The sequence below is a fragment of the Boleophthalmus pectinirostris genome, unplaced genomic scaffold, assembly GCF_026225935.1.
Source record: "Boleophthalmus pectinirostris isolate CB_2022bp ecotype Guang Dong unplaced genomic scaffold, ASM2622593v1 HiC_scaffold_17, whole genome shotgun sequence".
Lineage (NCBI taxonomy): Eukaryota > Metazoa > Chordata > Actinopteri > Gobiiformes > Gobiidae > Boleophthalmus > Boleophthalmus pectinirostris.
Genome location: NW_026571115.1, coordinates 346,979 through 369,362, shown reverse-complemented (window position 1 = coordinate 369,362; position 22,384 = coordinate 346,979). Strand labels below are relative to the sequence as shown.

The 22,384-nt window shown below is 38.0% G+C and overlaps 2 protein-coding genes across 3 annotated transcripts in view; one reads left to right on the top strand and one right to left on the bottom strand.

Annotated features, from left to right (window-relative positions):
* LOC110161129 (myosin-11-like) overlaps nt 1-15,527 on the bottom strand; it is a 49,242-nt gene extending 33,715 nt beyond the window's left edge. For both annotated transcript variants that reach the window (XM_055152629.1, XM_055152630.1), the window contains exons 1-15: nt 15,459-15,527; nt 11,608-11,830; nt 9,832-10,002; nt 7,212-7,368; nt 6,121-6,148; nt 5,295-5,394; nt 5,198-5,221; nt 4,113-4,205; nt 3,961-4,024; nt 3,766-3,864; nt 2,615-2,758; nt 2,069-2,164; nt 1,708-1,826; nt 1,097-1,249; nt 171-344 (exon numbers count right to left, since the gene is read on the bottom strand). In XM_055152629.1, the coding sequence (XP_055008604.1) occupies nt 171-344; nt 1,097-1,249; nt 1,708-1,826; nt 2,069-2,164; nt 2,615-2,758; nt 3,766-3,864; nt 3,961-4,024; nt 4,113-4,205; nt 5,198-5,221; nt 5,295-5,394; nt 6,121-6,148; nt 7,212-7,368; nt 9,832-10,002; nt 11,608-11,766 (1,581 nt within the window). In that variant the 5' untranslated portion in view covers nt 11,767-11,830; nt 15,459-15,527. The remainder of the gene's footprint in view (nt 1-170; nt 345-1,096; nt 1,250-1,707; nt 1,827-2,068; nt 2,165-2,614; nt 2,759-3,765; nt 3,865-3,960; nt 4,025-4,112; nt 4,206-5,197; nt 5,222-5,294; nt 5,395-6,120; nt 6,149-7,211; nt 7,369-9,831; nt 10,003-11,607; nt 11,831-15,458) is intronic.
* A 3,688-nt stretch (nt 15,528-19,215) lies between these two features.
* On the top strand, nt 19,216-19,792 carry hoatz (HOATZ cilia and flagella associated protein). Its single transcript, XM_020925966.2, has one exon. The coding sequence runs from the start codon at nt 19,313-19,315 to the stop codon at nt 19,790-19,792; it is 480 nt and encodes a 159-aa protein (XP_020781625.1). The 5' UTR covers nt 19,216-19,312.
* The last annotated feature ends 2,592 nt before the right edge of the window (nt 19,793-22,384 follow it).

The following is a 22,384-nucleotide window of genomic DNA, read 5'->3' as shown; positions in this document are numbered from 1 at the left end:
CCTCACCACAGATCTGACCTGTAACTTGGTTTGGTTTGGTCTCCATGGAGATAGAAAGGTTTAATGCCATACTGTGAAATGTTCCAGACAAAGTAAGCACCTCCATGAAAAAAAGCATTTGATAGACCCTCCACGAGAAAAGCATAAATAAAAGTAATATAATGACTGACCGGTCTCTCGATGAGCTCAATGCAGGGCTGCAGGTCCAGGCCAAAGTCGATGAAATTCCACTGGATGCCCTCCCGCTTGTACTCCTCCTGCTCCAGGATGAACATGGTGTGGTTGAACAGCTGCTGCAGACGCTCATTTGTGTAGTTTATACACAGCTGCTCAAAAGAGTTATCCTGAAATCAAATACAACACATATAACTTTTACATTTAGATCTGTATTATGCAAAATGTATGATTCTGTATTGCATGGCATCTCTTTCTTCGCTTCCTTCTCCTTGTTTCCTCTTCTTGAGCCTAAGTTTTTCAGCTGTCAATCAAATATGTCATATTAAGCGGTGTCCTGAAGAAAACCACAGAACGAGTAAAGATGAGGGAGGCTTCAGAAGTAGACATCAGAAAAAAGAATCAAACTGTCTTGGTCTCAGTGAGGAGTATAGATCCTTTCTCCTCATTGTGTCTCCTCTGTGGGCGGGGCTCCCTCATCCATTTCCTGCAGAATCGAGGAGAGGAATCAAGGAGAAGGAAGCGAGGAAAGAGAAATGAGACGTGGTCATAGACATAAAGAATAAGGATAAAGGATAAAGGCTTATCAGAAGTGATCTGAGCAACCACAACAAATGTAATACTATAAACAACAAAGCAAGAAAATAACGCTGTGTGCACTAATGCTGCAGGACACAGAGGAGGGACACTTTTGGCTCTTCCTCTCCTCAAGGTGAGAAAGAACCATTCCTGGAGACAGCAGCAAATCTTGAATTTCCCTTGGTATCAATAAAGTACTTACAGTATATCTCTCTAATTACCTGTTCCAAATGTATTAGCAGCCAAAAGTTTATGACTTTTCTAACATAAAAAATCTGAACCCACTCAGTTCAAAGTGAATTGTGTCAAATGGTCAGTTATCTAAGAAAGTCTGGCATCTCACCTCAAATATCTCAAACCCGGCGATGTCGAGGATGCCGAGGAAAGAGGAGGCCTGTCTCTTGCTCTTGTCCAGAGTCTTGTTCACGCGAAATAAAATCCACCGAAACAACCGCTCGTACATCGCCTTTGCCAGTGCCTCCACCGCAAAGTCCGCCTGGAAACACAAAATGCACACATTTAATTTATTTTTAAACATCTTTTTGCGACATTTAGTAATTAATTTCATCATATCCAGATCTAAATTTTATGTGATATACTTTTGTTTGATGTAAACCACATTACTGATCAAATACAGCTCAATAACTGAAACAGACTTCCTTTTCGTAGTGGCATTTGTTTTTCATTTCAGAAGCCAGCAAATGCTTTTTATGATTTTCACAGTTTTCATTTTTTGTATAACTCAGAGGTAAAACTTTTTGAATAACTGCAATAAGTACAGAGCAGTAGGCGGGGATAGGGGGTAGGTGAAACAGGACATAAAAGTTGATTTTTCAAAATATGTCACCTTTAAACATGTCAGTTATTCTTGCAGTGATAAATTGCATCAGAATTTGTTACATTATTCTATCAATCCCCATTTTTACTTCCTCATAACCTTAGAAATACTGTTACCTGTTGCTTGGTCTGGGCCTTCTGCACCACTTCCCTCCCCACTTTGATTCTGGGAGTAAGGATGGCGCGAGTGAAGTCAGTTACATTGATGCCCTGTAGGTGGCACACTTTCTGAGCAGCTGCAGAGAAAAACAGGCGGAATTTGTACACAGAATTACTTAAATTCAAATATTAATCTGGATTTCACACAAAACAACACAAAACCTTCAAAAAAGCAATATAATTAGAAAAAAACATGAAAACCTGTTACATGCACTTTAAGTAATACTGGGGGTGAGAGGTTTACCAGTAAGCCTTCAAAGCCTCATAAACAAATACACTGTTAAACACTAAGTGATACTGGAGTGTATCAGAGGTTTACCAGTATTATCGGGCATCGTGGCTTGTTCACTGTTTCGTTCTTTCTCGAAGTTGATGTTTCCGAGCTGTAGCACTGTGGACACCACCTTCAGCATCCCTATGACAACACAGAAGGTTTGTTTTACATAAAGCCGATTTTAGATTCAGTTCACAAACTCACAAACCCAGAGGAAGCCAGATGGTCTGAACCACTGGTGGCCACAGGAGGCAGCATTGTAGTTTTGGCCAAATGTGACGCACCCAAACAAACCATAACAAACATTACAACGCCAACACATGTATTTCAGACTATTTTTTTTTAAATATGCAGTGGTAAATGCTTTGTGTATTTGTGAGGGGAAAGATGTTTGTGCTTTTCTCTCAACAAGATTTATCAAAAGTTTAATTTCTTGGTTTGTTCTGCTGTTTGTCCAGTCAGATTCAAGTATTGAGCTGGACATTCCTCCTTTTCCCGATCTCTTTCATACTGATAAATGTGTACAGCTAAATTCAGAGTGCTACACATATACTAGTACACATATATATGTGTAATGAGCCTGTTGTGTACCCATCCTCTCCTCCTCAGTGAAGCCCATAATCTCCATAGCCTCCAGCGTCTCTGTGAACATCTCATTGTCCTCCTGTCCCGGCACCTCCACGTGTCCTTCCATCAGGAACCGGTAACTGTTAAAGGCCTCCAGCAACAGATCCTCTGGAACACAAGGGAGGAGGAATGAACTTCAATGAAACCTTCAAATGTGGAGGAGGTATGAACTTTGTGTATTTACTCAAAAGAGCTGTACCTGATTTTCACTTTTAGGTTTAATTTTAGGTTAATTTATTTGCCAAAAACACACACACACATTGGAAAATGCTCAAATGCCCTAACCAAAAAGTTACATAGTGCACCTGCTATGTACGCCTCATGGTGCACTATGTAACTTTTTTGTTGGGGGTCCGTCAGCGTCTTGTTTCTATGGATATGTTAATTCTCTGCCTGGAATGTTCTGCAGTATGACATTAAACAGCTCTACCTTTCATTTATTCCATTACAGGTGATTTTATGGCTCAAAAACACCTAGAAAAACAAGCATTCTGACTGTGAGCGGGGTCGCCTCTCCACAGATCTGACCTGTAACTTGGTCTGGTTTGGTCTCCATGATAATAGAAAGGTTTAATACTGTGAAACATTCCAGGCAAAGCAATAACATCTCCACAGAGAAAAGCGTCTGACAGACCCTCCACCAAAAAATTACACAATGCACCTTTAATTACAAAAATCAAATCTTCAAATGTGCTTGGAGACTAGAAAGGATATGTCATATTCTAAAAGACAAATTGGACGATTGTGAACAAATGAGGGAACCACTGAATTTGTATATGGAAAGAATGGGCAGATGAATGGAGTAGTACACAGTGGAGACAAAGAGTAAATATGGAGAAGTTTTTTAGTTTGTTTTTTTTACTAAACTCTTTTTAGAATTTAGTTATTGTATAGTTTTTGTATTATGTCTTAGTTTGCCTCAGTGTGTCATCTGAGTTAAATCAAAATCATTCAGTATTATCATAAGTATTGATTTCTGTTAACTATAATCCAGACATAGAAAAAAATACTGATGGTGATTTTCCTGCAAACATCCAATAACATAAAACGAGTGATAATAGATCAGTAATCAAACCCACAACCTCCTCGCTCATAATAAAAGCTCGAGTTCAGACCTTTCATCTTGTCCTTCGCTCCGGCCACCATGTAGTAGAAAATATGGAAGGACCTCTCTGTGTGAGCCTGACGAATACACCGCGACTTCTCCAGTAAATCTGAGCATCATGTATTCAGGAAAACACAAAAAAAAACCATGGTGCTTTGCTTCAGAATGAATGAAATCTATTTTTTTTCACATATGAGAAGGATACAGGTATCAATGTTGGCTCCCACAATATAACCGGTCACATCAAAGTTCAGCTTGATAAACTTCCCCTGAAAACAACAGATCAATGAGTTAAGAAGATAATGTTTCATGTGCATAACTCATATATTTATTCTTAAAGTATAAGTAAAGCCGTACAAATCTGGAGGAGTTGTCGTTCTTGATGGTCTTGGCGTTCCCAAAGGCCTCCAGGATGGGGTTGGCCTGGAGAAGCTGTTTCTCCAGCTCTCCCTGCAGGACACAACAAAGGAATACACGTTCAATAATTGGTTTATTAAAGGTGCACTGTGCAAGTTATTACCTCCGCCAAGGAGGTTATGTTTTTGCCGGCGTTTGTCTGTTTGTTTGTTTGTTTGTTTGTTTGTCTGTTAGCAACATAACTCAAAAAGATATGGACCGATTTTGATGAAATTTTCAGGATTTGTTGGAAATGGGAAAAGGAAGAACTGATTTCATTTTGGGGGTGATCCGGAAGAAATCCTGGATTCTGGATCACTTTGAAATTTTAGTTAACATTGTGGTAAATGGGGCCAAAAATTTTGTTTCTCAATATCTCGGTTAATTATTGACCAAACTCCATGAAATTTGACTCAGGGATGGACAATGGGATCCTCTTTCATATTCCAAAGGCTGATCCGGATCTGATCCAGAAGACTGATTTTATCGCAATTTATATAAAAAATGGGGGTAGTCCTTGGCGGAGGTCTGCGCTCTCTGAGTGCTTTTCTAGTTTGTACTTAAAATATGCAGAATATATGTCTCCTTTAAAGGTGCTTTGCACAACTTGGAGATGTTATTGCTTTGCCTGGAATGTTCCATGGTATGACTTTAAACATATCCATCTAGCATTTATTCATTACAGATGTCTCAATTGCTCAGAAAGCGACTCTGTAATCTAGCATAGTGCTGTAACCTGCTTGTGATAAATAGGTTGAATCTATACTGTGAAACATTCTACACAAAGCAATAGCATTTTCATGTAGACAAACCAGTTAAGGGCTCTCAGTGTTACGCTATGCACCTTCAAGTAAAGTTTGTTGAAAGGTTGACTTCAGTTTTCCTGCAGGGAAATAAGTAGCTCTTTGACATGTTCTTAAAATAATACTAATGGGACAACTGCACAGGGACGTGACAGACCACAGTGCAGTGTGACCTTCCTCAGATTTAGAGAGACTCCAAAGCTGAAGGGTCACTGATATTTACTGATATTTAAAAATACTCACAAAAGCCAGAGATCCCGGTTGTTGCTGTAAAATAACAAGACAAAGATGTTTAAATGGGTTTATATAATGTTCAATTTGTCCAGCAGGGGTCACTCACAGGGTTGGCATCCTTTTTTCCTTTGTGAGACGAGGCGATGACAGCCAGATATTGAATCACCTTCTTTGTGTTTTCAGTTTTTCCTGCTCCAGACTCTCCTCTGAGACACAACACAAGGGCAGGTGAAAAGACAGCACATGCATGACTAGTAAAAGCTATTTAACAGTTTTTATAATTTATTAAAAAAAAGAAAAAAAAGAAAAAAAAGAAAGGAGGGCTGAAGGCTAGAGGAGGGATTCCTTTTTGTTTCCATGAAAAATATTTTTGTTATAATCAATCTCTAAACTTAAAACCTAAGTATGGTTTAAAGTTTCTTCTTCTATGGAATCATGCAGGTGGCCACCTTCAGAAAGTTACATGGTGTTGCTTTAAAGGTGCACTATGTAACCACCACCTGTTTATCTCTATGGAGTTGTTTCTTTGCCTGGATTTTTTTCACATAATGGCATTTGACTTATATATCTTGCATTTATTTAATTATAGATGTTGCCATTACTAAATATAAACCATTCTTCTTCTGAGTGGGATTGCCTCTCCACAGCTCTGACCTGTAACTTGGCCAGGTGGCATGTTGTGTTAGATAAGGTTAAGGCCATACTGCAAAACATTGCAGGTACAGCTGTTTAATGTCACACTGTGGAACAAGCAAGTGATGAACCCTCAATCAAAAAGTTACATAGTACAACTTTAAGTGAGAATCTGAAAACTCTTGAGGGGCAAACCACCCTGACCCAGTTAAACATGTGTCTAATGTGTCTATAGAGCAGTATCAGCAGCAGCAGCAGTCCGTTCATGGAGCAGTTAAAAATAGCAGAGTTTGACTCACGTGCAGAGGATGGACTGGTCTTCTCGATCTGAGGAGGAAAAATAGTTTGACTGAAGTGAATCGGAGCGGACACAGATTAGACTCTATAAATATCTCAGGTCTCCATGTAAGGCCCCACTCACAGCAGCAATAACACTGGGTTCTCCTCATGTTTAACCCAATGTATGAACAAGGGCTTTCCCACAGAAGAGAAGAAGAGGACATGTCAATGGAAAATGATCCAATGCACTGCTAAATTATAATTGAAATAAAATATACATACATACAGACATCATCTAAATGTCTTGTATTTTAAATAAAATACTTGAATTCCTTTTTTAATTTGTTACTTTTGTACTTTTGTTTTGTTCCAGTGCATGATGGGAATTCAGGTGTTGTCTCTTGCCTGTAATAGCTTTGCTTGGAATGTTGCTTGCCTTTCCACAGATCTGACCTGTAACTCGGCATGGTGCTGCTTGTTTCCACGTTAAAACAAAACCTTCATGTCTGTGGGAAAGTAATAACATTTCCATGGAGACAAGCAGGTGGTGGACACAAGGGAGATAACTGCTTTGCCTGAAATCTTTCAGTGTGTATGAAAGTTAAAGCTCCACGGAGACAAGCAGGTCACGCTACCAGGCCAAGTTACAGGTCATATCAATGGAGAGGCAAGCTTAAACAAGACGATTCTCTACTATTTTTATTGTTCTTTTATCGAAAGTCTGCTTACTTTTTCTTTTATTTGCTGGTTTCAATCGTTGAAGAATAAAAACAAACTGCAGAACATGCTCAAAATTTACAGGGATTAAACTGAGGGAGCTGTATTCTCTGTGGAAGAAGCAGGTGCTGAGCAAAGCCAAGTGTCTCCTAGCTCAGCCAATAAAGTTTTCTGAATCTGAATCTTACTCTTAACTGATAAATTAGAAAAGATCAATTCAAGCTATATCATATTAATGCCATACTGTGTCATATTCTAGACAGTATTAGCGTCAATACATAACTTCAAGTAAAACTAAACAAATATTGTAAGAAGCGAGGCCTGGCTTGTAATATTTCAGGTCTAAGAACCAAAGAAATCTGAACTTGTGTTTTGTTCTTGTAAGTATGAGTACCTTGCATCATGTTGCGGTAGGCGTTGTCTGTGATGGAGTAGATGTGTGGAGGGACCTCGTGGCGTTTCTTTCCTTTGTACATCTCAATGATCTTCTCTGAATAAATGGGCAGCATCTTATACGGGTTCACCACCACACAGAACAGGCCCGAGTAGGTCTGAGGAGAGAAGAGAGGGGTTGGTTTAACTATAGCAAAATACAAAAAATATACCATAGCAAAATTGGGACTAATCTGGAGTCTGTTCCACTTTTTTGATGTCATGTCAAGTCAGCAGCTACCTTTTACCTTGAATTCAGTGGAGATTGACAATTTCAGGTCTGGAATAATCCAAATGATTCTACAGTGCAATCCTGGAATTATGTTTTGGTTGAGTAATCCTTTATTATTAGTCTGTCTACATCTCCAAAGCCACCTTGTGAAGTCTTGAAGAGATAGTTTTATCTTTTTAGTTCAGTAGCGATGGGCAATTCCAAAGCTGAAATCATCCAAATGATTTTAGCGAGTTTAAAATCACAGTGGAGCACTTCTTGTATTACCACATAACATCAAAAAGTGGAACAGTGTGTTTTCAATTTGAGAGAAAAACAAAATATGCAGGATTTGTGTGTTAAACATGAGAATGAAACCAAAAACACATCTCCAGGTCTGTTTGTGATGAGGAAATATTATAACATACATAAGAAAATAGCTTTTTAGTTGTTAGAAGGAAAAAAAAATCTAAATTTTCTTTGTTGTTTTGCCTGCTGTAATTATGTTTTGTTATAATGTCCACTCAGGCTGGGACCAGGTCTTGTGTTGTCTCCTGCTCTTACTGTATAAGGCCAGCTCATCTTCACTGCACTGTCTATACAAAGATCAACACAGTTTAGATTTTACCCCCAAAACAGGTCTGCAATAATAATAGTAGATCCAACGGGATACATGGACCATCCGACCTAAAAGGGACATCTACAGATAAGCGCTGCCTATGCCCACTGCCCATATGAAGTAGCCTATATAAGGGCTGGTTCAGCTCTCATTAAAGATATACTGTGGATCTTTTGTAGTGGAGAGTCTGCTACTATTGCATTACCTGGTTGAGCTTTAAATGTCTACATGTCTGTGGAGAGAAGCAGGCTATGTCCCCAGAGTCAAGTTAGAGGTCAGATTTGTGGACATGTAATTGAATACACGTAAAATAAATAGAACTGGTCAAAAGTTTTAGAACACCACACTTTTTCCAGTTTTTTACGGTTTACTGTTGACCAAAACGTATTCTAAACTTTTGATTGATGAAAGTGTCCACCTTTGGCAGATATAACAGCTGAACAGACTCGTGGCTCGTTCTTTTTACAATAGAAATAAAATATTCTTCAGAAGGTTCTTCCCAAGTTTGTTGCAGAAGTTCCCATAAATGTGTGGCACTTGTAGGTTTCTTAACTTTCTTTTTTCTGTTCAGTTCATCGTAAGCTAATTCAATGGGGTTTAAGTCTGGAGACTGTGCTGGACATGTTCTTTTTTTTTTTTGAGGTACTTTTGGCAGAGCTTGGACTTGTGTTTTGTTATCTTATATCTTTTTTTTTTACCTCTGTCTGTGCAAGCTCTACATTGGACTTGCAAGACTTGAATTGCAATAAATAACTAGAAAATTTAGGATGTTCTAAAACCTTTGACCAGTAGTTTAAGCTAAAAGTAATAGTGCGAAACATTCAGGGCAAAGCAATAACATCTCCATGGAGACAAGCTCAAGGTCTACTCTCTGCTATAAAATTTATACAGTGCACAATGCCAACAAAGCCAAAACACCTACTGCAACTACTACTACAACTACTGCTGCTAATACTACAGTATGCTGTGACTACCTTTTCTTTTTTCTTTGTTTAGTTTTTTTTGCTCTGTTTGGTCTCTCAGCATATAAGCTTTCATGTGGACTAAACAAAATTGTCCACTGAAACATGTTTTAATATTTAATTTACTAACATGCAGCCATAGCATTATATTCAAAGGGTGTGTTCTCAAAATCAGTCCTTAAAGCAGCACCTACACACACCAAACTTTACATTCTTTTGCCTAACAAGATTTTGATTTGAGTTTTTTGATATCATAGGGTTAGGGTCATCATAGATTTAACTACTTTGAATTTTTAGGCAAAATTTCAGTCAGATTTAGTTCACTCAAATACCAAATAAGATATCCAAAATCATCTCTGTATATTTTTAGTATCTAATATGTCAACAAAAAGAAGCAAGAATTTTAAGCCTGCTCTGTTTTAAAATCTGTTTCTGTTTTGAATGTCCAAACAATAGTTTTTGGCAATTTTTACACATATAATATGCCTTAATTTTAAGTGAAAACACCACATGATGAAAAACTTGTAATACAAAACAGCAGGAGAAGTTTCAAATCGATATCTCGAAATTTAAGATTTTTTTCCTGTTCACCTGCAGTGTCTCGCCTTATTGCCCCGATCCATATCAAAACTGTACAATGTTGACGAGTCAAAAATCAATAAATGATTTTTACCCTCAAACCTACTGCAGCTACACGCAAGAATACAAAAACACAAGAATTACGGTTCCAAAAGCGTAGCTGTCACCAAACCACATCACAAAAACATTACAGATCTAATTTCTCTCTTACATAGATGAGGCTGGAGAAGTATCTCTCTCTGAGATTGTGTAGAACAGAGGCTTCATTGAGAAAAGTCAGAGCCGCCATGTCCTCCACTTTACTGAACTTCGGGGGGTTCATCTTCTGCACGTCGTCTTTGCTCACGGTGGTCTTCTGCCCGTTTGACAGCTCCACCAGCACCTACGGGAACAAACCAGAAACTCTATTCAGAGACTGATATAACACTAGAATTAAGCAAGTCAAGATGAACTGGTTAATTGAAAATCCTAATTATGTAACTACAAAAAGTAAGAATTTTAGAGGCCTGTATTGGTGTATTTTTAATGCGCTCATTAAAGGACTATTTGGATACTTTCAGCCCTGGAATTGGCAGTCTCTACTGAACTAAAGGTAGCTGTTAACTTCAAAACTACAGCTTCATGACATCACAAGGTGGAACAGAGCATTTTGAGCTTTGGAGATATAGACAGACTAATAATAAAGGATTACTCAAATGTGTGAATGAAACAAAACATAACTCCAGGTATGTTTTTGATAGTGATGACGTAACAACATTGTACCATGGCTTAAAGCTCACAAGAGTCCATTTTGTTAAAGTTAGTTTTTGTTTAAGGTAACTTTATTATCATTGTTTATGATAATAATGTTTTATTATGATTATTTGCCTTATTGTTACTTTGATTAAGTTGGTAGTTTTAGTTAATTATTTAGTGTAATTCCTCCCTCTTGTGTTCAGTTTTAGTTAGTCCTCCTGCATGTAAACACCCCTGTTTTTTGTCTGGTTGGGATAGTTTTATTCTGTTCAGTTTGGTTTAAGTGAACCCCAGTTGGGTCTGGCTTTTTGTTAAATATAATTTGCCTAATTTCAGCTTTTGTTCAATTACCTTTTTTGACTTTATAAAATTTAAACTTATTTGTTTTTGCCTTTCTGTTTGGTCCACTACAAGCGGCTTTTTATATTTTATTCTTTTTTATATCAAGTGAGTGCTTGATATTTGTATAGTAGTAGTATAGTAGTTGTATTTGTATCTTCCACAGTACTGGTGGTTTTCAGATTCTAGCATGTGATGGTGTCACATTCCCAGATCGGTACAAGAGACAGTGAGTGCGTATACATGCACATGAGTATCCTGGTTATGATCAGTTTCTTTGAGTATCCCGGTTTCTTCATGGTGCATGTATACAAAGTATCCCGAATACTGACATAACCAGGATATGGCTTATAACCGGGATACTGATGTGCTTGTATTTTGTAGTGATATCTTGTAAAGGTAAATTCCCAAATATGAAACATGATCATTTCTATTACTGATTAGGCTGCAAAACAACAAAAATCTGCAGCTGAACAATACTGATTTTAGCTGCCTCCCTCTGTATTGTGGTAAATAATATTGACCTAAACAACTGTGATGTCATTTGAAACCCAGTAATACACAACTGCATAGAACTTTTCTACCTCCAAGGACAATAAACCTGGTCATACTAGAAAAGTGGTGACCTATGAGACCATGTGACTGAAAGTAAATACAGGATTGTACTGTTTTTGGTCTGCTCAGGTCATTGTGGATAATCAAAAAATAATTATAACACCACTTGACGAACTGCAATACAAACCAATTTCAAGTAGATCTCTAGGTGGTTAGGCAACGCAAAGCTGTAACATATGCAGTAACATATTGAAACTGACTATACTATAATAAAACTTATAATAGTGTGTATGCAATTCCATTAATTATTACTTATGGTCATTCTCGTATATTTATGACATCAAATGCATATATTCACCTGTTCTCCCTGCTCCTCTTTGACGCTGGCAGCTTCAAAGCCCTCTCTCTCCGATGGGACCCACACCATCTTTTTGGCTGCCCAGTCGGCCTGAGCCAGTCCACTGTTTTTGAAGTCATTCTGCAGGAACAGGAACTTGCTGTCGTCGCTGTCGGCCATCTTGGGAAGGTCACTGCTGCCACTGAGATGAGAGGAGGGAGAAGGTCTGGGTCTGCGGTTTGAGCTGAGAACAAATATAGAAAAAAAAAAAAAAAAAAGAAGAATTTACACACATTTTTTACACTTTTGGGCAGCTAAGAAGTCAAAAGAAAACCAAGAGGACATGCTCACTCCATTCAGAGAGAGGCAGATAACACATGAATTATGAAAAAACAGCAGTCGTAATAGTCAATCTGAAACAAAAGTACAACAGTAGGATTTTTAAAGGTGCAAGGTGTAACATTTCTGGTGAAGGGTCTGCACATTTCCTATCTGGTATGTTATTGCTTTGCCTGGAATGTTTCAGTGTGTGGCATTAAACATATCTATCTTGCTTTATTAAATAACGGGTGTTTTTTTTGCTCAAAAGTGACTTGGAAAACATTCAATATGTAAGCGGATTTGCGTTTCCACAGACCTGACCTAGGTCTGTGGACCTGACCAGAACTTGGCCTAGTAGCATCACCTGCTGGTTGGGACAGATTAATGCCAAACATAATGCCAAACATCTCCATGGACACAAAAAGCGGTGAACCCTCCACCAGAAAATACCACAGTACACCTTTAAAGTCTGTAAAAAATAATCCATGAGGAGCATGAAGTGTTGAAGTGTTATTGAAATAAGGCTGAAAACAATAGCTTCTAACAGAAACCTTTTCAGCTCTTTACTGCTGGAATGTTCCACAGTAAGGCAGCAAACCTATCTATCTCCATGGAGACAAGCAGGTGACACCAACAAGCCAAGTTACAGGTCAGACTTGTGGAGTAGTGAGCCAGCATGCATGATTTCATAGTTAGTTTTAGAAAGAAGAAACGCCTGTAACTGAACATATGCAAAATTCCAGATGAGGAAATAACTCTCCATCAAGACAAGCAGGTGGTGCACCCTCTACCAGAAACATGACACAGTGCACCATTAAAGTACTAGTATGGAACTTTCTGGAGGCAAAAATCAACTGCATTATTCTGCATTAACTTTATGTTATAAATATTTTAAGTTGAGTTTTATGTCATACCGCCAAGTATTATAGCCACAGGAACAACATTTCCATGGAAACAAGCAGGAGGAGGTCCTAGTCCAGGCCAAATAAGAGCCAGGTTTGTGGAAATGCAAGCCTGCTCAGAGTAAGGATGCATGTTTTTGTATATTTTTCAATACAATAAAAACATCCATAATGAAAAAAAAAAAAAAAAAAAAACATTAGCTTTTATTTTAGTCTATTTTTGGCAAAAGAAAGTTACACACTATGGCTTTAAAGCTCTTAAGGTCTATTTAGCAAAACATTAGAAGCTTACAATTTTGATAAGTGAAGCGGGAATTAAGTAGAAGATCCCCAGATGCTCCGGTACAGCGTCATACAAGATTTCATTAAAACCATCATTTTCATAACAGCATAATTTCCCTATATTTGCATCCATCCATTTACTGTCGCTTACCTGTCATCATAAAAGAGTAAAATCAGCACCCCGAAAATGAAAATAAGTATGTAGATAACAGCGCCGCAGATCTGCTCCGCACTCGATGCAATGACCATGTTTGGAAAACCCGCAGTGCTCCTGAACGCACCACGGATCCACTCACCAAAAGAGTTTTTTAGGGGAATAAAGACACAGCCGCTGCCTTAAAAGGAGCTGTGCCAAGTGGAGCCTGCAGTTTACACCCAAACAGAAGCAGGGCAGAGGGGCAGCGATGGGCAAAGGGACAGTGACATCAAGAATAATAATGATAAAAATAAATAATAATAATAAAAATAATAGAAGCAATAATATTTAAAAAAATCTAAAAATCAATACAATATGAATTCATATCTTGATTTTTAAATGTTTTTAGTAGTGTTGTAGTGTCAAACGCAATTTCAATACTAAGGAATAGACTCAATACTAAATACTGATTCAGATACCACAATGATAATAAAAAATACTCTTTATTTAGACAATAGAATTTGATTTTTAATATTAAATCATATTTATTTCTTTTCTACTCCCATGTGGGCTTATATGTGTGTAATCCCTCAGTGGTCCAGGTAGGTTCCATAGTGGTTCATGGGTGTATACTAATTGTTTCCGTCCTTTGATTGTGACAAGTATTTAGTTTCAATGTTAGTTTTCATATTGATTAGTATCTGATCCCTCGTTTGACAAACCTAGTTTCTGGAAAGGCTGCACGATTAGGGAAAAATATCTAATTGCAATTTTTCTGACAAGCTTTGCAAAACTGAGGTTAGATCTGTGTTTTAAAAATAGGATTCTATTCAAAGTTCATAGTTTAAAAGCCTCCAGAAGAAATGACAAAAAGTCTGAATTATGAACTGACAAACTGTATAACTGAACTGACAAGAATCACATTTCAGAACATGTTTGCACAGTTTTTTATACAGAATAAGATGGTACTTCAAAAATGACAGTATTTGCAATCGCCAATACTCTAGTTTTGTCTGTTTTTATTGCACTGAAAAACATGCGTCCTTAATCTGAGCAGTCTTGCATCTCACATTATGGCCGTGGTGAATGTTCCAAACTATGGTTTTAACTTCCTATATCCATGGAGGTTGTTTCCAACCCCAGAAAGTCTATCACTATCACTTTAAATACTTGCTTTTATATACTACTGCCACCACCACTAACACCAGTAACCACCAACCAGTCTTACAGTTTTCATTTCATTTTTTTTTTTGTGTTGACATTTAAAAAAAACATTTATAAATATAGATTTCAGTTTCCTGTTTTGGGGCACCATTTTGAGTACTTTTGACCATTCTACTTATATAATACTTTGTTATAAATTGATTCCTGCTTTGATCACTGAGTCCACAGCTAGGTCAAAACATCATAGACCTACAAATAAGGTCCAGATGAAAAATTTATAGTGGAAATTACATGGTAGATGCATTGTCAAATGCAGTCAAATTTTAGATAGATAATGAATTTGCATAATAATTTACTAAAGGTCAAAGTCACTGTGAATAAAGACATGAATCCTTGACCCTTTTCAAATGTCCTTCCTTTCCTTTCAAGCCTATTTATTTTACATTTGACATTTATTCTGCAGTGTTTACTAATACCAAAATATGGGTTTAATTCATATCCATATCATTTGTATTTTTCATACAATAAATGTTATACAAAGCTCAAATTCTCTTAAAAAATATATATATATATAATTTTGAGTAAGTAATTGGAACAAAATTGTACTCCAGTGCATTAGGAGTCCTAATTCAAATTAATATATTTTGTAATAATTACCAAAGTTGTGGGTGGGTCCATCACCTTCTTGTTTCTATGGATATGTCATATGGATTTGCTCTGCCTGGAATGTTCCACAATATGATATTAAAGAGCTCTACTTTACATTTATTCAATTATAGGTGTTTTTATAGCTCAAAAACAGCTAGAAAAACTGATCTGGCCTGTAATTTGGTCTGGTTTGGTCTCCATGAATGTAGAAAGGTTTAATGCCATACTGTGAAACTTTCCAGACAAAGCAATAACATCTCCATGGACAAAAGCATTTGATGGATCCTCCACCAGAAAAGTTACACAGTGCACCTTTAAAGTAGCTGAAATATTAATTGCAATATGAATCCTAGCAATTTCTACAATATCTGACATACAAACGTGAAACAAGATATTTCTGAAGGTTAGTGTGTACTTACAGAGTTGTAGATGTGTCCTCACCGCTGGATGGACAGAGAACAGTTCAGAGCAGGTGAGTCTCCTTTGACATAAGGAATCACCAGAAGGAGGAGCTACAGAGCCAGGCCACGCCCCTTTTGTGAAAAAACAGGAACTGCCCATCGCTGACCTGAGGACCTGACCGAACAAGGGTTTGACTTGGGACCTGGGAGATATTAAAATAGCATTATTATTATATTGTATTGGGCTCTGGCTAATTTGTTTGAATCAACTCAGAGGAAAGATAGAGTTGAACCTTTTCTTTTGCCTGGTAAGTCTCTCTGTTTTTTTTTTTATACAGAGACCAAACTTAATTAATTACAATGCTACACTTTAAAGGGCCCATACTATGTTATTTTCTGATCTATGTTATAATGTTTTTCTCATCAAAAACATCTGGAGTTGTTTAACGCACAAACCCTGCCCAAGTTCTTCTCTGAAACAGAAAAAACTCACTGTTTTTAAACTCTATACACCTTCAGTGCCTCTGTCGATTTTTAAAAATTCAATCCAGGGTATTTTACAGGATCATTGCACATGCTTTTAACACTTATATCTTTAATCTGCAAATTTTTGACTGTTTCATGTTATGGTTGATGTGTCAGTGTATTCGGCTTGTGTTGTTTTATACTACCTCTTGGCCAAGTCATTATTGCAAATGAAAAGATGTTCTCAATTGACTTCCCTGGTAAAATATTGAATAAATTAAAGAATCATTTTGATGATTTCAGCTGTAGAACTGCACATCTCTACTGGACAAAAGCTAAAAGGTCACTGTTATCTTGAAATCTACTGCTTCATGACATCACAAGGTGGAACAGAGCATTCACAACACAACTTTGGGCATGTTTTTCAGGAGGTAACAACATTATACCATAGCTTGTGTAACTTTTCTGGTGGAGGAGGGTCTGTCATCTGATTTTTTTTTCCATAGAGATGTTATTGCTTTGCCTGAAATGTTCCACAGTAACATTAAACTTATCTTGCATTTATTCAATTACAGGAGTTTTTAACACTTGAAAAACATGAGCAGGGTCACCTCTCCACTAGGGGTGTGTAAAAATATCGTAATATCGATATATCGTATTGTTTAATGTGATGATGCAGTATCAATATCGTAGGCTGTTGTATCGATGTATCGCCAAGAGTATTTTTTGGTATATTTTACTAAATTATTTTGTTACAGAGCTACAGCTTTGTTGCTTGTTCAGAGGAAGGAAACTCGTTTATGCGACACATTTGACATTTTCACTGTTCTGATGATTAAAATCAGTGTGTTTCATATAAACATTGCACAAGAAGTGGTTTAACAAAGACTTTTAGTATCACAGTCATGATGTAGCCTTTATTTTTTACTGAACTGTAACTAATCGATTTGAAATATATCGTATCGAATCAAAAGCTAACTGTATCGAGATATGTATCGCATCGTGGTCTGTGTTTCGAGGTATGTATCGATACCCAGCCCTACTCTCCACAGATCTGACTTGCAACTTGGCTTGGTGGAGTCACTTTTTTTTTCCTCCATGAAGATAGATTGCTTAATGCAATACTGTAGAGCAGGGGTGTCAAACTCATTTTGGTCCGGGGGCCGTATCCAACCGACTTCGATCCCAAAGGGGCCAGATCAGAGAACTCATGTCATATAAACCCCAAAAATAACAATAAGTTCAAATATTTGTGCAGAGAAACACAAATCTATTACAGAAATCTTTTTTAATTGATGAACTCTTTCTTTTACAAAATATTATAATATTATGAACAACCTGAAACTTAAAAAAAAAAAAATACAATTTCAACACAATGTTTTAACATGAACTTGTTTAAAATTAACTTGTAGAAAGAAATAAGTCAATTTTTGTTGTAAAATCCTGCACTCGGCTCCACTTTTCTCATTTTGTGTAGAAAATCAGCCGAGGGCCAGATTAAAGGTCTTGGAGGTCCGGATCTGGCCCCCGGGCCGCATGTTTGACACCTGTGCTGTAGAGCATTCTGGACAAAGCAATAACATCTCCATGGATACGAGGAGGTAACAGATCCTCCACCAGAAAAAGTTACAAAGCGCACCTTTAAAGCTCACAAGAGTCAATTCTGTGTAATATAGGACCTTCAAATTTAACTACTGTACTCCTGATTCAAGTGGTAAAAAGCCATTTTTAGCAATAAGCGAAACTGTGAGACATTTTAAAATGATATATCAGACAGACGTTCATTCATGTGGAGGCTTTCTATCATCGTGGGTTCAACAGTTCGCCCACTGGACCAGACTGGAAAGAGGAGGGGCTGGAGCAATGGGCCCATCTTCTTGATCTTTATATAAACAGGAAAGTCCCACTGAGAGAAAGTCCTGGCCTTTCTATGTATTATTATCAGGAGTGGAAAACAACAAATTACAAATACTCATGTTACTGTAGTTGAGCGGATTTTGGAGGTAAAATTGCACTTTATTCAATAGATATTTAAATTTATACTTTAATTAATTCTGACCATGTAATTGTAATTTAAATTATATGAGCACTGAGTACAGCCATGGATCTATAATTAAAAAAAATATATCTTATTACACATCTTATTTAACTTACTTAATATTTTATACATATCTTATTATACTTCCATGAGTACAGCATAAGTCCCAGTTGTCCTAATCCATGACGGCAGTCTCACTGCTATCTCTGCCTATTTCTAAACTGATAACATCACTTCATCTCCTGCTCTGATTGGTCCATAGACTGTCCATGGACTAGATAGAGCTCAGAGAAACTACTAAATTCATCTTTAAACAGTTCAATTTACATAAAATACTGATATAAAATACAGCTAAAAACATTTAAAAGTAACTAGTAACTAGTTCAATTTTGGAAGCAGTACTTATACTTAATTGAGTATTTTAGCCACGTCACTGTACTTTTACTTGTATGCCTTTTAGGTGTAGCAAACAAAAATTCCCTATCACATAACCATCATTCTGCCTTGGCACAGGGTCTTAACACTTTAAATAAATATACCTTTGTATTCAATTATATTTCAATTATCTTTAATGTGAAAGTATTTGGTGTATTTATTCATACTGTACATACTACGTATACTGCACAGTAAGTTGTGTGTCAGACTGTTTAACTGTGTAAGCGTTGCCACACAATGCTGATAAGCACTAAACAGGAAATCCAAAGCTCTTCTACATCATTTCAAACAAACACCATGATGACTAGACCTCAGTGAGGTGTTCTTATAACGGATGGAAGTCTGGGGAAAATCCAGCAATGATCATAACTGTTACTGCCTTTTGTCTTTGCACGACTCCTTATTTTTGGCTCATGATACAAAGGCAGCGTACAGGATTGTGAAATAAGGGTCAAAGGTCCATATTGAGCTCAATATTTTTCACATACAAATATTTCTTCATTATAGCAACTACTCGTCAAAGCTTGGGAACCCTACCTATTATACTTTTGTCTGGACTAAACAGGAACTTTGAAGTCATTGTTCTCACTGACACTCTGGTGAGCTCAGGTCTCTTGCCATTGTGGGGCAGCATTATCCAGCTATATGTTTTAGAATTGTTAACTTACATAAATAAATACATTGTATTCACCCGCTCTCCTCGTTTTCATTATATTCTTGAAAATACTACTACTTTATTGCACAATTTCTGCCTATTTATTTGAACTTTAGAGATAACCCCCACCCCCCCAAAAAAATGTATTTGTCATCACTGACTTGCCGTAGCCTTCTCTGGTTTCTATGGTTACTGCCTCCAACAAACGCACCTGTTGCTGTTAGCCAAACTTTAGCATCTTTAGCAACTTTAGCTAAGTTTATTTCACCTTTTCTAAAAATGTTGCCGCACAGTGAGAGTGTGGAGGAGCAGGCGGAGGTGGAGAAATACCTCACTGTGTTCGAGGGCTCTTCCCCGGAGGATGTGTCGCACGCCCGGCAGCTCTGGAGCTCTCTGTCGCTTCTCCCCCCGCAGGAGTCCCGCCTGGTCTCGGCCGATATCCGCCAGAGACTCCCCGTGTCCCGGCCCCAGCAGAGGAGGAGCACCGCCATCGCCGGGCCGAGTGTGTCCGTCCCGGAGCCCGCCAGCCTGGTCACTGCGCGGGAGAAGCAGCGGCGGGAGGAGCGGCGGAAGTACGAGGCCATGGCGGAGAACCGGAGGCAGATTCTGGAGCTGTTGAAGAAGCAGCGGGAGCAGAGGATCCAGAAAGAACTGCTATCAAGAGACTATAAACCAAAACAAGAGTCTGAGGAGATGGATCAGAGCCAGAACAGAGACCAATATGAGAGCGATTTAGAGCTGGTCCAACAACTGCACTGAACTCTCAAAGAAATCTAATATTGATGCTATCGTAAAGGTGCATTGTGTAATTTTTTGGTTTGGGGATCACCTGCATGTTTTTTATTGATGTCATTGCTTTGCATGAAATGTTGCACAGTACGACATTAAACAGGTCTACCTTACATTTACTCAATTACAGGTGTTTTTATAGTTTAACATACCTAGAAAAAAAGGCGTGCTGATTGTGAGCAGCCGCCTTTCCACAGATCTAACCTGTAGCTTGGTCTGGTTTGGTCTCCATGAAGATAGAAAGGTATTGGACGAGCTTTCCGCTGGTGTTCTGTCGAAATGGGCTACCAGCAGTCTACAGTCCCTGACAAAAGTCTTGTCGCTTATCCATTTTGTAGAAACAAAAGCTTATAACCTGACTTTAAATTAATCGATTGGTTTTAGAAATGTCTCATATGAAAGCTAAAACCCTCCCAAATTATGCTCAATATACTAAAATAAATTTGCTTCACTGAAGAAAGATTGATCATTTAATGAACACAGAAAGGTCAGATTTTGGCAAGACAAAAGTCTTGTCACCTTGTCATATGATGCACCCAATCCTAGATTACAGCCTCACCTGTGATCAGTTACTGATCAATCAATTAGTGGGTGTGTATAAAAGGAACCCCAGCACACCAGACCTTCACATCAACTGCAACTTGACCTCTGACAACATGCCTAAGATCCACCCTGAGACCAAAGCGTTAATTATCAAGAGGCTGAAGACCAGATCCACTGCTGAGGTGGTGACACCTTCAATGTGTCTCAGCGTCAAGTACAAAGAATAAGAAAAAGATCTGAAATGACTGGAGATGTTTTTGACAAGCCCAGGTCCGGCAGACCCCGCAAGACAACTGCTCGGGAGGACCGTTTGTTGATTCGAAAATCCAAGGCCAGCCCCTTTTCCACTGCAGCAGACTCCACCAGGCCTGGTCACCTCAAGTCCCTGTGTCAACCACAACAGTTTGTAGAATTCTGTCTCAAAATGGCCTCCATGGTCAAATCAGTGCACAGAAACCAGCACTAAACAAAAGGCAATTAAAAAACCATGTGGCATTTGCCAAGGCCCACAGCCTGCTAAAAGGATGGACACTGGAAAAGTGGCAGAAGGTGGATTTCTCAGATGAATCCTCGGTTGAATTACATCACAGGTGCCGCAAATATTGCAGGAGACCTACTGGAGCCGCATGGATCCAAGATTCACCCAGAAAACAGTTAAGTTTGGTGGCGGAAAAATCACGGTCTGGGGTTACATCCAGTATGGGGCTGTGTGAGACATTTGCAGGGTGGAAGACAATATCAATAACCTAAAATATCAAGAAGTATTAACTACCTCTTACATTCCCAATCATAAAAGGGGTCAAATTTTGCAGCAGGATGGTGCTCCATCGCATACTTCTATCTCTACATCAAAGTTTCTCAAGGCGAAGAAGATCAAGGTGGTCCAGGACTGGCCAGTCCAGTCACCAGACATGAACATCATTGAACATGTCTGGGGTAGAATGAAAGAGGAAGCATGGAAGGCAGAACCAAAGAATCTTGATGAACTCTGGGAGGCATGTAAGACGCTTTCTTTGCTATTCCTGATGACTTCATCAACAAATTGTATGAATCATTGTTGAACCGCATGGATGCGTCCTTCAAGCTCATGGAAGTCATACAAGATATTAAATATGGATCTCACAGCACCACTACTTAATTCACTGACATTATGCAACATATTTTTGTATTTGAAGTAAATTATTTGTTCAATTTTCTGTAGGCGACAAAACTTTTGTCTTGCCAAAATCTGACCTTTCATTAAATGATCGATCTTTCTTCAGTGAAGCAAATTTATTTTAATATATTGAGCATAATTTGGGAGGGTTTTAGCTTTAAATATGAGACATTTGTAAAACCAATCGATTAATTTAAAGTCAGGTTATAAGCTTTTGTTTCTACAAAATGGATAAGCGACAAGACTTTTGTCAGGGACTGTAAATTGGCTATGGCGTCTATAGATTCACTAGCCTGATTCATCAGCTGGTTTCACTTCGTAGAAACCATCTCATCTCAGAGCATTAAAATTAGCTCGACGGTAGGCAGGTACTTTTTTTTTTTTATTTAACCAATCGCTGCTCTTTGGTCGTGACGTATGTAATGCACCACCAGTGTTGGGTAGTAATGGATTACATGTACCGCCGTTACGAGTACAAATTATGAGTAACTGTATTCAGTTACAGTTACTGTTTCAGTGCTGAAATAGGTGGATTACAAGGTGGTATTTTCCTGTTTTCACATTTTGTGCTACATCCCATTTTTTTATTTTTTTATTTCAGTAATTCCACTCATTGCCGGAAACCCAAACAGAACGCGCGCAGTAAGAGCGATGTAAACGTCATGTTAATGTTGGCGGCGTCAGTCACACAATGGAGGAGGTCAAAGAGCCAGTAGAACAGAGTCAGCAGTGCACAGGTAAAAACACATTCGTGTCTTGGAAATTCTTCTCCCGACGTGAAATATAAAAGAAAATAACAAATATAAAATCGCCTTCAACTTAAATGTCAAACCGGAGCTACTGGCACTGGTGAAAACAAACTG

What these genes read in the sequence shown, in the direction of transcription:
- hoatz (XM_020925966.2), top strand. Translation starts at nt 19,313, where the DNA reads ATGTTGCCGCACAGTGAGAGTGTGGAGGAGCAGGCGGAGGTGGAGAAA.